The sequence below is a fragment of the Cherax quadricarinatus genome, chromosome 33, assembly GCF_038502225.1.
Source record: "Cherax quadricarinatus isolate ZL_2023a chromosome 33, ASM3850222v1, whole genome shotgun sequence".
Classification (NCBI taxonomy): Eukaryota; Metazoa; Arthropoda; class Malacostraca; order Decapoda; family Parastacidae; genus Cherax; species Cherax quadricarinatus.
In genome coordinates this window covers 21,805,530-21,822,746 of record NC_091324.1, presented here as the reverse complement: position 1 = coordinate 21,822,746, position 17,217 = coordinate 21,805,530, and the positions used below count along the sequence as shown (strand labels likewise).

At 41.4% G+C, this 17,217-nt stretch overlaps 1 protein-coding gene across 1 annotated transcript in view; it reads left to right on the top strand.

Annotated features, from left to right (window-relative positions):
- LOC128693998 (3-galactosyl-N-acetylglucosaminide 4-alpha-L-fucosyltransferase FUT3-like) overlaps positions 1-16,574 on the top strand; it is a 71,461-nt gene extending 54,887 nt beyond the window's left edge. Inside the window, exons 4-7 of the mRNA XM_053783961.2 lie at positions 1,827-1,923; positions 7,605-7,746; positions 13,567-14,283; positions 15,156-16,574. Of these exons, the coding sequence (XP_053639936.2) occupies positions 1,827-1,923; positions 7,605-7,746; positions 13,567-14,283; positions 15,156-15,359 (1,160 nt within the window). The 3' untranslated portion in view covers positions 15,360-16,574. The remainder of the gene's footprint in view (positions 1-1,826; positions 1,924-7,604; positions 7,747-13,566; positions 14,284-15,155) is intronic.
- The last annotated feature ends 643 nt before the right edge of the window (positions 16,575-17,217 follow it).

Below are 17,217 nucleotides of genomic sequence, written 5' to 3'. Positions count from 1 at the left end.
ACACTTTTTGTATGGTCTCTTAACGTGCTAGTGACACCCCTGCTTTTCATTGGGGAGATGTTGCATCGTCTGCCAAGTCTTTTGCTTTCGTAGTGAGTGATTTTCGTGTGCAAGTTCGGTACTAGTCCCTCTAGGATTTTCCAGGTGTATATAATCATGTATCTCTCCCGCCTGCGTTCCAGGAAATACAGTTTTAGGAACCTCAAGCGCTCCCAGTAATTGAGGTGTTTTATCTCCGTTATGCGCGCCGTGAAGGTTCTCTGTACATTTTCTAGGTCGGCAATTTCACCTGCCTTGAAAGGTGCTGTTAGTATGCAGCAATATTCCAGCCTAGATAGAACAAGTAACCTGAAGAGTGTCATCATGGGCTTGGCCTCCCTAGTTTTGAAGGTTCTCATTATCCATCCTGTCATTTTTCTAGCAGATGCGATTGATACAATGTTATGGTCCTTGAAGGTGAGATCCTCCGACATGATCACTCCCAGGTCTTTGACGTTGGTGTTTCGCTCTATTTTGTGGCCAGAATTTGTTTTGTACTCTGATGAAGATTTAATTTCCTCGTGTTTACCATATCTGAGTAATTGAAATTTCTCATCGTTGAACTTCATATTGTTTTCTGCAGCCCACTGAAAGATTCGGTTGATGTCCGCCTGGAGCCTTGAGGTGTCTGCAGTGGAAGACACTGTCATGCAGATTCGGGTGTCATCTGCAAAGGAAGACACGGTGCTATGGCTGACATCCTTGTCTATGTCGGATATGAGGATGAGGAACAAAATGGGAGCGAGTACTGTGCCTTGTGGAACAGAGCTTTTCACCGTAGCTGCCTCGGACTTTACTCTGTTGACGACTACTCTCTGTGTTCTGTTAGTGAGGAAATTATAGATCCATCGACCGACTTTTCCTGTTATTCCTTTAGCACGCATTTTGTGCGCTATTACGCCATGGTCACACTTGTCGAAGGCTTTTGCAAAGTCTGTATATATTACATCTGCATTCTTTTTATCTTCTAGTGCATTTAGGACCTTGTCGTAGTGATCCAATAGTTGAGACAGACAGGAGCGTCCTGTTCTAAACCCATGTTGCCCTGGGTTGTGTAACTGATGGGTTTCTAGATGCGTGGTGATCTTGCTTCTTAGGACCCTTTCAAAGATTTTTATGATATGGGATGTTAGTGCTATTGGTCTGTAGTTCTTTGCTGTTGCTTTACTGCCCCCTTTGTGGAGTGGGGCTATGTCTGTTGTTTTTAGTAACTGTGGGACGACTCCCGTGTCCATGCTCCCTCTCCATAGGATGGAAAAGGCTCGTGATAGGGGCTTCTTGCAGTTCTTGATGAACACAGAGTTCCATGAGTCTGGCCCTGGGGCAGAGTGCATGGGCATGTCATTTATCGCCTGTTCGAAGTCATTTGGCGTCAGGATAACATCGGATAGGCTTGTGTTAACCAAATTTTGTGGCTCTCTCATAAAAAATTAATTTTGATCTTCGACTCTCAGTCTGGGATCATATAATTCCTGGAGAATGAGATATTTTTAGGTTTGATTCAAGGAAAGTGAAAACTGGTCAACTTCCTTGAATTAAAAACATCAGGACTTCATCAAGGTTCTTTGTTTGAGGGGAAAGTCTTATTTAATACCACTGGTCAAACAATGCCAGTGCTCAAACAAACATCCTGTTTATCAAAACCTGGGAAATGGGAGGCAGTCATGTTTAATCCTAGGAAAATGATAAAAAAAACTTTCACCATCATCATGGCTCCCCCTTTTTGAATTGTCAAACCACCAACAAGTTTTACAGCCAGACGCCACAAGACTGTCATTGTTTTACAGGTGCAGCAGACCACTTCCAGGACCAGTTCTTCGCTACCATGTTGAAGACTTTCCAAATGGCCTCTGAAGACTCATTCGGTGATACAATTCTACGAAAGTAATCTTGTCTCTCTGACATTGTGCTGTACTGTCCCCAATGCCTAAGAATTAGAGATATGACACAAATATTTTCGACAATGCATGCCAGACTCTTCAACATAACGCCTTCCACACAAGCTGATTTGCTGGATTAGCCACTTATCAACAGATTTTTTTTCCATAAGTGAATCCCGGATAACATTCTCAAGCGGTTTTGTTTAATTCACATTTTACTTTCACTTGGTTTCTTCAGAATGTATGATCCTAGGTGAATGTCAGTGCTTGTTGACTCGCTGTACGCTAGCCAGTGACCCCAGTTTTTTTTTAAATGCCGTTAAAAAATTTCTACCTAGTTTGTGACGAAATACTTGTAATTGTTAATGTGTCTTTTGTATTAATGTTGGCAGAAATACCGACATTGTTAGGTAAAAGGACGCAAGTGAAACTAATGTGACATTTTATTGTGGCAACGTTTCGCTCTCCAGGAGCTTTGTCAAGCGTATACAATGTGTCTTTTGCTGCGATTTTTCTAAATTTGTCTTCGAAGGTTTGGTATATATTTCAGCATCCGTGAGGCTTGTATTCACACATACATTACTGTTGTTGTTGTTATTATAATCAGGGGAAGAGCTAAACCCGTAAGTCATACAGCGCATGGAGAATGGGAGACAATCAGATGTGATCCAAAGAAGTGTGTGTGTGTGTGTGTGTACTCACCTAGTTGTGGTTGCAGGGTCGAGACTCAGCTCCTGGCCCCGCCTTTTCACTGATCGCTACTAGGCCCTCTCTCTCTCTCTCTGCTTCCTGAGCTTTGTCATGAACATCAAAATGGTATACAATACCGACAGGTTGTTAGGTAAGACACATATGCAACAGTTAGACAACTTTATTCCGAAACGTTTCGCCTACACAGTAGGCTTCTTCAGTCGAATACAGAAAGTAGGCAGGAACAGTAGAGATGTGAAGACGATGTAATCAGTCCATCACCCTTAAAGTCGTAGAATTTGAGGTTGTCAGTCCCTCGGCTTGGAGAAGTTCAGTTCCATAGTCAGGAACTATCTGAAGATCAAGCGACAGTGCGGAGACTTAAATACTGTCGGAAGGAGAGGTGCAGGGTAGTAGTAGTAGTAGTAGTAGTAGTAGTAGTAGTAGTGAGAGGCAACTGAGAGGTCATGTCCCTCTCAGATCCAACCCTTCTCACTTGAAAAGCTTGTCCAAGGTGTTTTCTGTACCAAGATGCCACGTGTTGCAGTGTCTGACAAGATGAACATCAAAATGGTATACAATACCGACAGGTTGTTAGGTAAGACACATATGCAACAGTTAGACAACTTTATTCCGAAACGTTTCGCCTACACAGTAGGCTTCTTCAGTCGAATACAGAAAGTAGGCAGGAACAGTAGAGATGTGAAGACGATGTAATCAGTCCATCACCCTTAAAGTCGTAGAATTTGAGGTTGTCAGTCCCTCGGCCTGGAGAAGTTCAGTTCCATAGTCAGGAACTATCTGAAGATCAAGCGACAGTGCGGAGACTTAAATACTGTCGGAAGGAGAGGTGCAGGGTAGTAGTAGTAGTAGTAGTAGTAGTAGTAGTGAGAGGCAACTGAGAGGTCATGTCCCTCTCAGATCCAACCCTTCTCACTTGAAAAGCTTGTCCAAGGTGTTTTCTGTACCAAGATGCCACGTGTTGCAGTGTCTGACAAGATGAACATCAAAATGGTATACAATACCGACAGGTTGTTAGGTAAGACACATATGCAACAGTTAGAAAACTTTATTCCGAAACGTTTCGCCTACACAGTAGGCTTCTTCAGTCGAATACAGATAGTTCCTGACTATGGAACTGAACTTCTCCAGGCCGAGGGACTGACAACCTCAAATTCTACGACTTTAAGGGTGATGGACTGATTACATCGTCTTCACATCTCTACTGTTCCTGCCTACTTTCTGTATTCGACTGAAGAAGCCTACTGTGTAGGCGAAACGTTTCGGAATAAAGTTGTCTAACTGTTGCATATGTGTCTTACCTAACAACCTGTCGGTATTGTATACCATTTTGATGTTCATCTTGTCAGACACTGCAACACGTGGCATCTTGGTACAGAAAACACCTTGGACAAGCTTTTCAAGTGAGAAGGGTTGGATCTGAGAGGGACATGACCTCTCAGTTGCCTCTCACTACTACTACTACTACTACTACTACTACTACTACTACTACCCTGCACCTCTCCTTCCGACAGTATTTAAGTCTCCGCACTGTCGCTTGATCTTCAGATAGTTCCTGACTATGGAACTGAACTTCTCCAGGCCGAGGGACTGACAACCTCAAATTCTACGACTTTAAGGGTGATGGACTGATTACATCGTCTTCACATCTCTACTGTTCCTGCCTACTTTCTGTATTCGACTGAAGAAGCCTACTGTGTAGGCGAAACGTTTCGGAATAAAGTTGTCTAACTGTTGCATATGTGTCTTACCTAACAACCTGTCGGTATTGTATACCATTTTGATGTTCATCTTGTCAGACACTGCAACACGTGGCATCTTGGTACAGAAAACACCTTGGACAAGCTTTTCAAGTGAGAAGGGTTGGATCTGAGAGGGACATGACCTCTCAGTTGCCTCTCACTACTACTACTACTACTACTACTACTACTACCCTGCACCTCTCCTTCCGACAGTATTTAAGTCTCCGCACTGTCGCTTGATCTTCAGATAGTTCCTGACTATGGAACTGAACTTCTCCAGGCCGAGGGACTGACAACCTCAAATTCTACGACTTTAAGGGTGATGGACTGATTACATCGTCTTCACATCTCTACTGTTCCTGCCTACTTTCTGTATTCGACTGAAGAAGCCTACTGTGTAGGCGAAACGTTTCGGAATAAAGTTGTCTAACTGTTGCATATGTGTCTTACCTAATGAGCTTTGTCATACCTCGTCTTAAAGCCATGTATGGTTCCTGCCTCCACTACATCACTTGCTAGGTTATTCCACTTCCTGACGACTCTATGACTGAAGAAATACTTCCTAACATCCCTGTGACTCGTCTGAGTTTTCAGCTTCCAATTGTGACCCCTTGTTTCTGTGCCCCCCTCTCTGGAACATCCTGTCTCTGTCCACCTTATCTATTCCCCGCAGTATCTTGTATGTCGTTATCATGTCTCCTCTGACCCTCCTGTCCTCCAGTGTCATCAGTTCGATTTCCCTCAACCTTTCATCGTAGGACATTTCCCTGAGCTCTGGAACTAGCCTTGTTGCAGACCTTTGTACTTTCTCTAATTTCTTGACGTGCTTGACCAGGTGTGGGTTCCAAACTGGTGCTGCATACTCTAGTATGGGCCTGACGTACACAGTGTACAGTATCTTGAACGATTCCTTATTAAGGTATCGGAACGCTATTCTTAGGCTTGCCAGGCGCCCATATGCTGCAGCAGTTATCTGGTTGATGTATGCCTCCGGAGACATGCTCGGTGTTATGGTCACCCCAAGATCTTTCTATTTGAGTGAGGTTTATAGTCTTTGTCCACTTAGCCTATACTCTGTCTGCGGTCTTCTTTGCCCTTCCCCAATCTTCAAGACTTTGCATTTGGCAGGGTTGAATTCGAGAAGCCAGTTTCTGGACCACGTGTCCAGTCTGTCCAGGTCTCTTTGCACTCCTGCCTGTGTGTGTGTGTGTGTGTGTGTGTGCGCGAGTGATGTAGTGGAGGCAGGATCCATACATAGCTTTAAGAAGAGGTATGATAAAACTCACGGAGCGGGAAGAGTGACCGGATAGCGGCCAGGTGAAGAGGCGGGGCCAGGAGCTGTGATTCGACCCCCGCAACCACAACTAGGCGAGTACACAGGTATGGTAAAGCTCATGGAGCAGGGAGAGAGTGGACCTAGTAGCGACCAACGAAGAGACGGGGCCAGGAGCTATGAATCAACCCCCGCAACCACAACTAGGTGAGTACAGTAGCGTGGGTTTCCCTGCTACACATGGACTTTCGTCGTTCATCTTCGCATGAAACATTAAACCAGCGTCACGCCAGTAATAACCTAGAACCTTCAAACATCCCATAGTTTTTATCATTATATTTCACTTTATACCCTTCTTTATTTACCCAGTTCATTTATTTTCTCCTTCACCCTGCGAAGTATCGATGATTAGGGTATGTCTCTCTATTCCCTTTCTGAAAGTCTGTTATCACTGCTATGCACACGAGCTTTCTCTTCTTAGATCAATTGCAATTATACTCTCATGATTCTGCTGGGTAAGCTGATGCCCTTAAATCATCTGACGGTGTAGGATACGCAGCTGTCTTTCCGGATAGTGTAATATAGGGACACTTATTTTATGGCTAGTATTATCATCTACGTTGTTTCTCTTCCTACTTCTGTTGTCACTGACTCTCAAAGTCCATTATAAACTCTTCAGTTTATAATGCACTCTATTCCTGCGACATTTAATATTCACTACGTATTTACATTCTTCTAACATTATTTCTAATGCTTAACACAAAGACTAAAGTTATATTCAGTTTTTTCTTTCAATGTATTTTTTCAGTTAATTTATCAGTCTTTTTGCCAAGAAATGTGTTTGACTTCTCGCACCTCATCGTCCGTCGCATTTAACGCTGGCTGTTACCTCTTCAGCAAGCATAAAAACAGTTTGATTCAGTCCCTGGACATTCTGGTGCCCAGGGCGATGAACTTCGACTCTTCTGCATGTTCCATAGTCCAGGACTGGTTCATCTCTTGCAGGGAGGTACCCGACTCGGACTATTTTCCAGTATTATTTAAGATCATTCGAGATCGATGCCAACATCGTTGGTGCAGGTTACAGGACAACATGTTGTTCTTACTCAAACCACAGTTGGGTTCTTGGTCGACTTTTTTTCATTGTTGTCACGTTCAGGAAACTGTTCTCACGACTGTGTATTAGCTACACAGGGATTTCGCATGGAGAGACGCCCGGTGGCTCTCTCTAACTTGTCGAGACTCGAGCCCAATTGAGTAACTTTTAATTGTACTGCTTGTCAGACAGCACGTAGAATTCATTTTCGATCTGTTTTCCAGCGCCTGGATGCTCTCACTTTCCCTGCTCTTCCTTCAGAAAGCTCTTCCTTCAGAAAGCTCTTCCTTCAGAAAGCTCTTCCTTCAGAAAGCTCTTCCTTCAGAAAGCTCTTCCTTCAGAAAGCTCTTCCTTCAGAAAGCTCTTCCTTCAGAAAGCTCTTCCTTCAGAAAGCTCTTCCTTCAGAAAGCTCTTCCTTCAGAAAGCTCTTCCTTCAGAAAGCTCTTTCAGATCAGACACTGGGTTCTTTATTGCACCTAATTTATTACGGCAACTTTATCCCTCCTTGTTAATTCATAAATTAATTTGTCACACTGTTTCTCTTTTCCGATAGCTCCCATCAGTCTTGTGATGCCTTTATGACCCGTACGGGTTGCGTGCATTTTGTGAATATAATTCATTATAATATGGAAACCTCTAAACTCTTAGGGATTATATTGTCTGGTGAATGGGAGGTAATCATGTTTGATCCAAGTGAAGATTAACTCCAATATTGTGGATAAAGATTATAATTACGCAATGGGTCTCCCCACTTAAAAAAAATCCATCTTGCGACAAATCCCATCACTCAGTATACTCTTAAGTTTTCAAACTCCTAACTACAAAAATAATGAGAGATCATATTCATCTTTTCCACTTTTCAGTTTCAGATCTGGCAGCATTCCTAAGGTATTTATTTACATTTACGAGCTATTTGTAAATATCAAGTGGCTTAAATACCACACAGTGGATATGGAACAGAACCTTTGTCCTCTGCCATGTCACGTCACCACCAACCTCAGTGAGGCAAGTGTTTGCACGTATTGTTTGTGTCTATAAAGCTACAACCTTTTCACTCGTCATGGGTTTTTTTTTTATAATAGGGTATCTGTGGGGACCTCGGAGAACTTTGAGTCGTTTTCACATTACTAATTTAATGAGGATTTTAACCAGTGTGGGCGCTTTTTAAATTAATAATACAGTGCTATTTGCTTTGAGTCTTGTTTGTACTAGTAGCTTTTATATTTGCTGGTTTTGTTCTTGTTATGTATTTAATTTTTATTGGCAAAAGTGCTAAGTGATCTTTCTGTGTTCTTGAAAACTGAAAACTTCACATCCATCATAAAAGTTAGATATATTAAGCAGCTGGTAGTTCCACTTTATAATGACCACGATAAGCAAGATTTATTACTTGACAAGTGTATCATGTACATTTAATTTAGAAAAATTAATAGCTGAACAGTTATTCATTTTTGGTGCCACTTACACACGGGGTACGTTTGTTAGGCTCTATTTCCGGTCCCTTCACACCATTGTGTGAGAGCTCCCAGTCTTCCTGAACCATTACATGGATCTTTCCAGCATGGTATCATCACAAGGATCGTTCTAGTACTGGTACCACTACATAGATCCTTCCATTACTATATTACCAGTACATGAATACTACCACCACTGGTACCAGTACATGGGTCCTTCCACCACAGGTACCAATACATGGATCCTTCCACCACTGGTACCAATACATGGATCCTTCCATCACTGATACCAATACATGAATCCTTCCACCACTGGTACCAATGCATGGATCCTTCCACCACTGGTACCAATACATGGATCAATTAACCACTAGTACCAATACATGTATCCTTCCACCACTGGTACCAATGCATTCAATTTTGTTGTTGCTCTTGTGCTTAATTTTACAGCACTGGTGTTGGTACAGCAATTCCTGTACCTTTTTGCTCTTAATTTTATTTTTTCCTCCTATCTAATGTTGGTGCTGCTTTATATTTGTCAGCCTGTGTTGCTGTTCTTTGGAATGCTGTGTCAGTAATTAAAGCTCTCTTCGTTATGTAATTGTACTTCATTCTATTGGCACTGTCATTGGTCGTCACTAAGTCTGCACACTCAATGTTATGTAGTTTGTGTAACGAATGACAAAACATCTAAAAACTGTGACATCTTTATTGAATTAAAAGGTTAATATAAATTATAGATTTTTGTTATTAATCACTATTATTATATTCAAGGGGAAGCGCTGAACTCAAGGTTTTGTAGACTTTTTTTTTTTTCATCAAGTTGGCCGTCTCCCACCGAGGCAGGGTGACCCAAAAAAGAAAGAAAGTCCCCAAAAAGAAAATACTTTCATCATTCAACACTTTCACCACACTCACACATTATCACTGTTTTTGCAGAGGTGCTCAGAATACAACAGTTTAGAAGCATATACGTATAAAGATACACAACATATCCCTCCAAACTGCCAATATCCCAAACCCCTCCTTTAAAGTGCAGGCATTGTACTTCCCATTTCCAGGACTCAAGTCCGACTATATGAAAATAACCGGTTTCCCTGAATCCCTTCACTAAATATTACCCTGCTCACACTCCAACAGATCGTCAGGTCCCAAGTACCATTCATCTCCATTCACTCCTATCTAACACGCTCACGCACGCTTGCTGGAAGTCCAAGCCCCTCGCCCACAAAACCTCCTTTACCCCCTCTCTCCAACCCTTTCGAGGACGACCCCTACCCCGCCTTCCTTCCCCTATAGATTTATATGCTTTCCATGTCATTCTACTTTGATCCATTCTCTCTAAATGACCAAACCACCTCAACAACCCCTCTTCTGCCCTCTGACTAATACTTTTATTAACTCCACACCTTTTCCTAATTTCCACACTCCGAATTTTCTGCATAATAGTTACACCACACATTGCCCATAAACAGGACATCTCCACTGCCTCCAACCGTCTCCTCGCTGCTGCATTTACCACCCAAGCTTCACACCCATATAAGAGTGTTGGTACTACTATACTTTCATACATTACCTTCTTTGCCTCCATAGATAACGTATTTTGACTCCACATATACCTCAATGCACCACTCATCTTTTTTCCCTCATCAATTCTATGATTAACCTCATCCTTCATAAATCCATCCGCCGACACGTCAACTCCCAAGTATCTGAAAACATTCACTTCTTCCATACTCCTCCTCCCCAATTTGATATCCAATTTTTCTTTATCTAAATCATTTGATACCCTCATCACCTTACTCTTTTCTATGTTCACTTTCAACTTTCTACCTTTACACACATTCCCAAACTCATCCACTAACCTTTGCAATTTTTCTTTAGAATCTCCCATAAGCACAGTATCATCAGCAAAAAGTAACTGTGTCAATTCCCATTTTGAATTTGATTCCCCAAAATTTAATCCCACCCCTCTCCCGAACACCCTAGCATTTACTTCCTTTACAACCCCATCTATAAATATATTAAACAACCATGGTGACATTACACATCCCTGTCTAAGACCTACTTTTACCGGGAAGTAGTCTCCCTCTCTTCTACACACCCTAACCTGAGCCTCACTATCCTCATAAAAACTCCTCACAGCATTTAATAACTTACCACCTATTCCATATACTTGCAACATCTGCCACATTGCTTCTCTATCCACTCTATCATATGCCTTTTCTAAATCCATAAATGCAATAAAAACTTCCCTACCTTTATCTAAATACTGTTCACATATATGCTTCAATGTAAACACTTGATCTACACATCCCCTACCCACTCTGAAACCTCCTTGCTCATCCGCAATCCTACATTCTGTCTTACCTCTAATTCTTTCAATTATAACCCTTCCGTACACTTTTCCTGGTATACTCAGTAAACTTATTCCTCTATAATTTTTACAATCTCTTTTGTCCCCTTTCCCTTTATATAAAGGGACTATACATGCTCTCCGCCAATCCCTAGGTACCTTCCCCTCTTTCATACATTTATTAAACAAAAGTACCAACCACTCCAACACTATATCCCCCCCTGCTTTTAACATTTCTGTCATGATCCCATCAGTTCCAGTTGCTTTACCCCCTTTCATTCTACGTAATGCCTCACGTACCTCCCCCACACTTACATTCTGCTCTTCTTCACTCCTAAAAGATGGTATATCTCCCTGACCAGTGCATGAAATTACCGCCTCTCTTTCTTCCTTAACATTTAAAAGTTCCTCAAAATATTCTCGCCATCTACCTAATACCTCCATCTCCCCATCTACTAACTCCCCTACTCTGTTTTTAACTGACAAATCCATACTTTCCCTAGGTTTTCTTAACTTGTTTAACTCACTCCAAAATTTTTTCTTATTTTCATTAAAATTTCTTGACAGTGCCTCTCCCACTCTATCATCTGCTCTCCTTTTGCACTCTCACCACTCTCTTCACCTTTCTTTTACTCTCCATATACTCTGCTCTTCTTATAACACTTCTGCTTTGTAAAAACCTCTCATAAGCTACCTTTTTCTCTTTTATCACACCCTTTACTTCATCATTCCACCAATCACTCCTCTTTCCTCCTGCCCCCACCCTCCTATAACCACAAACTTCTGCCCCACATTCTAATACTGCATTTTTAAAACTATTCCAACCCTCTTCAACCCCCCCCCACTACTCATCTTTGCACTAGCCCATCTTTCTGCCAATAGTCGCTTATATCTCACCCGAACTTCCTCCTTCCCTAGTTTATACACTTTCACCTCCCTCTTACTTGTTGTTGCCACCTTCCTCTTTTCCCATCTACCTCTTACTCTAACTGTAGCTACAACTAAATAATGATCCGATATATCAGTTGCCCCTCTATAAACATGTACATCCTGGAGCCTACCCATCAACCTTTTATCCACCAATATATAATCTAATAAACTACTTTCATTACTTGCTACATCATACCTTGTATATTTATTTATCCTCTTTTTCATAAAATATGTATTACTTATTACCAAATCTCTTGCTACACATAGCTCAATTAAAGGTTCCCTATTTACATTTACCCCTGGCACCCCAAATTTACATACTACTCCCTCCATAACATTTTTACCCACTTTAGCATTGAAATCCCCAACCACCATTACTCTCACACTTGATTCAAAACTCCCCACGCATTCACTCAACATTTCCCAAAATCTCTCTCTCTCCTCTACACTTCTCTCTTCTCCAGGTGCATAAACGCTTATTATAACCCACTTTTCACATCCAATCTTTATTTTACTCCACATAATCCTTGAATTAATACATTTATAGTCCCTCTTTTCCTGCCATAGCTTATCCTTCAACATTATTGCTACTCCTTCTTTAGCTCTAACTCTATTTGAAACCCCTGACCTAATCCCATTTATTCCTCTCCATTGAAACTCTCCCACCCCCTTCAGCTTTGTTTCGCTTAAAGCCAGGACATCCAGCTTCTTCTCATTCATATTATTATTATAATCAAGGGGGAAGCGCTAAACCCGGAGGATTATACAGCGCCTGGGGGGGGGAGGGGTGTAAGGCATTCAGGCTTAATTCGGGGAACTGGAGCACAGATCCAATTCCCTAAATCAAGAGCCCCTCACCAACATCAAGGAACCTTCCTTGAGGGGTTCTCATTCATAACATCCACAATCATCTCTTTCTTATCTGCACAACATCCACGCACATTCAGACTTCCCACTTTGACAATTTTCTTCTTCTTATTCTTTTTTAGTAATCTTTACAGGAAAAGGGGTTACTAGCCCATTGTTCCCGGCATTTTAGTTGACTTTTACAACACGCATGGCTTACGGAGGAAAGATTCTTATTCCACTTCCCCATGGATATAAAAGGAAAAGTAATAAGACCAAGAACTATTAAGATAAAATCAAAGAAAACTCAGATGAGTGTATATAAATAAATGTGTACATGTATGTGTAGTGTGACCTAAGTGTAAGTAGAAGTAGCAAGACATACCTGTAGTCTTGCATATTTGAGACAGACACCATCATGTAAAAACAATTACAGGCTTTCGTTTTACATTCACTTGGCAGGACGGTAGTACCTCCCTGGGTGGTTGCTGTCTACCAACCTACTACTATATTATTATTATACATATTACTACATATTATTATTATTATTATAATCAAAAAGAAGCGCTAAGCCACAAGGGCTATACAGCGCTGCTTTGTAGACATAAAATGCATGGAGAATGGAAGGCAGCCAGGTTCGATCCAAGGAACAGGATTATTTTTTTTATTATCACACTGGCCGATTCCCACCAAGGCAGGGTGGCCCGAAAAAGAAAAACTTTCACCATCATTCACTCCATCACTATCTTGCCAGAAGGGTGCTTTACACTACAGTTTTTAAACTGCAACATTAACATTATTATTATAATCAAAAAAGAAGCGCTAAGCCACAAAAGGAACAGGATAGAGAGGTCTACTTCTTTGAATCAGGAACACCTCATCTCCATCACACCATCTCCTTTGAGGGGTATTAAACACTAAACTTAAATGGTAGCCACAATTCAGTTTACTAATTGAAGGAGCCCAGTGCATAGCTAACAACATTAGTTCAGTCGTTCATCACCGCCACCATTGGTTAATTGTATTTTACAGCTCTGAGTGTAACTGCACCTTCTGGTAACTCGGATTTTGAGGTTGATCCCTTTCAGTTATTTCTCGCTGACCCCGAGTGCCACTTTCATTCATTAACACATGTCGCATATCTTCATCCTTCTCATTTTTGTCTTAATTTTTTTTTTCTTAATTCTAAAAATATACAGTAGTAAGATTGTAGTTCATCTCAAGCTTTTACCACCCCAGCTGAAGACTGCTGATGCTGTGATGATCCACTTGCGTAGTGTGGAAAGTCGGGAAAAAGTGCTGCACGACTTGGGTCCACGTGATCCATCCCAGCCCTGGATAATGTTTGAAACTGAGACGCACTTGCTGGGGAATGACATATACCATACCCAATACAAAGCACTGGACAGCTTCTTCAACCGCACAATGCATTACCGACAAGACTCTGACATCATGTTATTTCACGGATTCATTGTACATCGTGGCAAGGATGCCAACTTTCTGCCTTTACCATGGCGTCGGGAACCTATTCTTCAGCCACACAGCAACAGAAGCAAACTAGCTGTGGCATTCATCTCTAACTGCAAGGCCAACAGTGGGAGACTGGAATATATCAAAGCTCTGAAGAATCACATCCCTGTTGATGTTTATGGAAAGTGTGGGGACCTGGAATGTGGATCATCCCATTACACTCAGCACAACTACAAGCCTGAGTCAGACCCCTGTATGAAGATGGCTGGGGAAAATTACCTATTTTACCTATCATTCGAGAATGCTTTATGCAAGGACTACGTGACTGAGAAGCTGTACAACTTGCTCTTTTACCCGATGGTGCCAGTGGTGCTGGGAGGAGCCGATTACACTTCTGTGATGCCTCCAAACTCTTACATCAACGCCCTTCACTACACGCCACAACAGCTAGCTAAAAAGCTCACTTACCTGGCTGATCATCCAAAGGTAGGGAGTAGTCGTGTAATGGTTTAGAAGTTTAATTACACCCTCTTCAAGAGGAGTTGCCTTGATGGTGAAGGGCTCCTGATCTAAAGAATTAGAGCTTACCATGGATATTATATATATGGGGAAGTGCTGAACCCATAGGGTCACACAGCACTTGCATGAATAGGAGGCAATCAGAGTTGATCCAAGGAAGGGGAGGGTAATCAAATTCCTTAGATTAAGAGCCCCTCACCAAGAGCCCTTTCTTGGATAAAATCTAACTACTGTACTACCCATTATCCAGGTGCTGAAGGGCCCATGAATATAATAACTCTTACTCAGTGCAGTGACTACTCTATACAAAAAAAATTTTTGTTGTATTGCAGTTGTCATTATTTTTATAATCAAAACTAAATGCTAAACCCGCAAGGGTCATAGAGCAGTGCAGTTGTCCTCAAAAGTTTCCCAAAGTAACATCTGTTCATCCCATCCTGTATTTGTAAATATTCATCCCTTGTAGATCAGTACTTTAATCTTTGTTTATTCCTTTAATTATTATTACATTATTATTATAATCAAGGGGGAAATGCTAAACCCGGAGGATTATACAGCGCCTGGGGGGGGGGGATGTGGAAGGCATTCAGGCTTAATTCGGGGAACTGGAGCACAGATCCAATTCCCTAAATCAAGAGCCCCTCACCAACATCAAGGAACCTTCCTTGAGGGGAATTATTATTACAATTAAGTGCTAAACCCACAAGGGTCATACAGCATTCCTTTAGTTAAAATTTTTATAGGTACTGTACTACATTTCCCAGTTTAGAGATGTGGAAAGGAGAGTATGTCTTGCACTATATAGGTATTTCTTTAACAGCATAATTGCATTTTGGCAGGAGTATCTGAAGCTACTGAAGTGGAGGAAGTACTATCAACCTTCCACTATAGGTGGAAGTCGCATCCTGTGTGATGTGTGTGTGAAACTCCACGACCCACTCTTCTATGAGCAGAAGGTTATCGAAGACTTCTACGAGTGGTTTGTCACACGGGCTAACTGCAATGGTACTAGAACAGTTCATCACCCATTCAAGTGGCTATAGAAAGTTTATGCGAGTTTGATTAATGATACCTGGAATTTGATAATATGAAAGATAAATTAATGAAGTTATGTACAAAATATCATAAGCTATGTCCTTCATCTCCATGGGGAAGTGGAACAGAATTCTTCCTCCGTAAGCCGTGCGTGTCGTAAGAGGCGACTAAAATGCTGGGAGCAAGGGGCTAGTAACCCTTTCTCCTGTATATATTACTAAATGTAAAAGGAGAAACTTTCGTTTTTCCTTTTGGGCCACCCCGCCTCGGTGGGATACAGCCGGTGTGTTAAAAGAAAAGATGTCCTTCATGGAGATTTATAGCCTTTTGCTCCTTGGTTGATTGGAAGTACTACCTACAGGATGGATACAGTGCATAATAAGGCATTCAAACTCTTTCTGTTTAAGGAGGATGACTTGGCAATGGTAAGGGACTCTTGATAGTGGAAGCATTGTTGAAGAAATATAATTTTGATATTCACTCTAGTTTGCCCTCCACCATTATAAGCTGAACAAGGCTTGTGTCATTGTTGTCCAAATAGTAGGTACCAGTGTTATAGTACACACTGGGTAAGGTATGAGGTAAGTTTCCAAGGAAACCAGGGCTACTTGATGCTTCAGTTGTGATTATCATTCAGAGTATATTTGTTTATGTATTTCCATTCAATATCAAGAATTGCGATTGGTGGAATGATGATGTAAAGAGAGTAGTAAGGGAGAAAAAGTTAGCATATGAGAAGTTTTTACAAAGTAGAAGTGATGCAAGGAGGGAAGAGTATATGGAGAAAAAGAGAGAAGTTAAGAGAGTGGTGAAGCAATGTAAAAAGAGAGCAAATGAGAGAGTGGGTGAGATGTTATCAACAAATTTTGTTGAAAATAAGAAAAAGTTTTGGAGTGAGATTAACAAGTTAAGAAAGCCTAGAGAACAAATGGATTTGTCAGTTAAAAATAGGAGAGGAGAGTTATTAAATGGAGAGTTAGAGGTATTGGGAAGATGGAAGGAATATTTTGAGGAATTGTTAAATGTTGATGAAGATAGGGAAGCTGTGATTTCGTGTATAGGGCAAGGAGGAATAGCATCGTGTAGGAGTGAGGAAGAGCCAGTTGTGAGTGTGGGGGAAGTTCGTGAGGCAGTAGGTAAAATGAAAGGGGGTAAGGCAGCCGGGATTGATGGGATAAAGATAGAAATGTTAAAAGCAGGTGGGGATATAGTTTTGGAGTGGTTGGTGCAATTATTTAATAAATGTATGGAAGAGGGTAAGGTACCTAGGGATTGGCAGAGAGCATGCATAGTTCCTTTGTATAAAGGCAAAGGGGATAAAAGAGAGTGCAAAAATTATAGGGGGATAAGTCTGTTGAGTGTACCTGGTAAAGTGTATGGTAGAGTTATAATTGAAAGAATTAAGAGTAAGACGGAGAATAGGATAGCAGATGAACAAGGAGGCTTTAGGAAAGGTAGGGGGTGTGTGGACCAGGTGTTTACAGTGAAACATATAAGTGAACAGTATTTAGATAAGGCTAAAGAGGTCTTTGTGGCATTTATGGATTTGGAAAAGGCGTATGACAGGGTGGATAGGGGGGCAATGTGGCAGATGTTGCAAGTGTATGGTGTAGGAGGTAGGTTACTGAAAGCAGTGAAGAGTTTTTACGAGGATAGTGAGGCTCAAGTTAGAGTATGTAGGAAAGAGGGAAATTATTTCCCAGTAAAAGTAGGCCTTAGACAAGGATGTGTGATGTCACCGTGGTTGTTTAATATATTTATAGATGGGGTTGTAAAAGAAGTAAATGCGAGGGTCTTGGCAAGAGGCGTGGAGTTAAAAGATAAAGAATCACACACAAAGTGGGAGTTGTCACAGCTGCTCTTTGC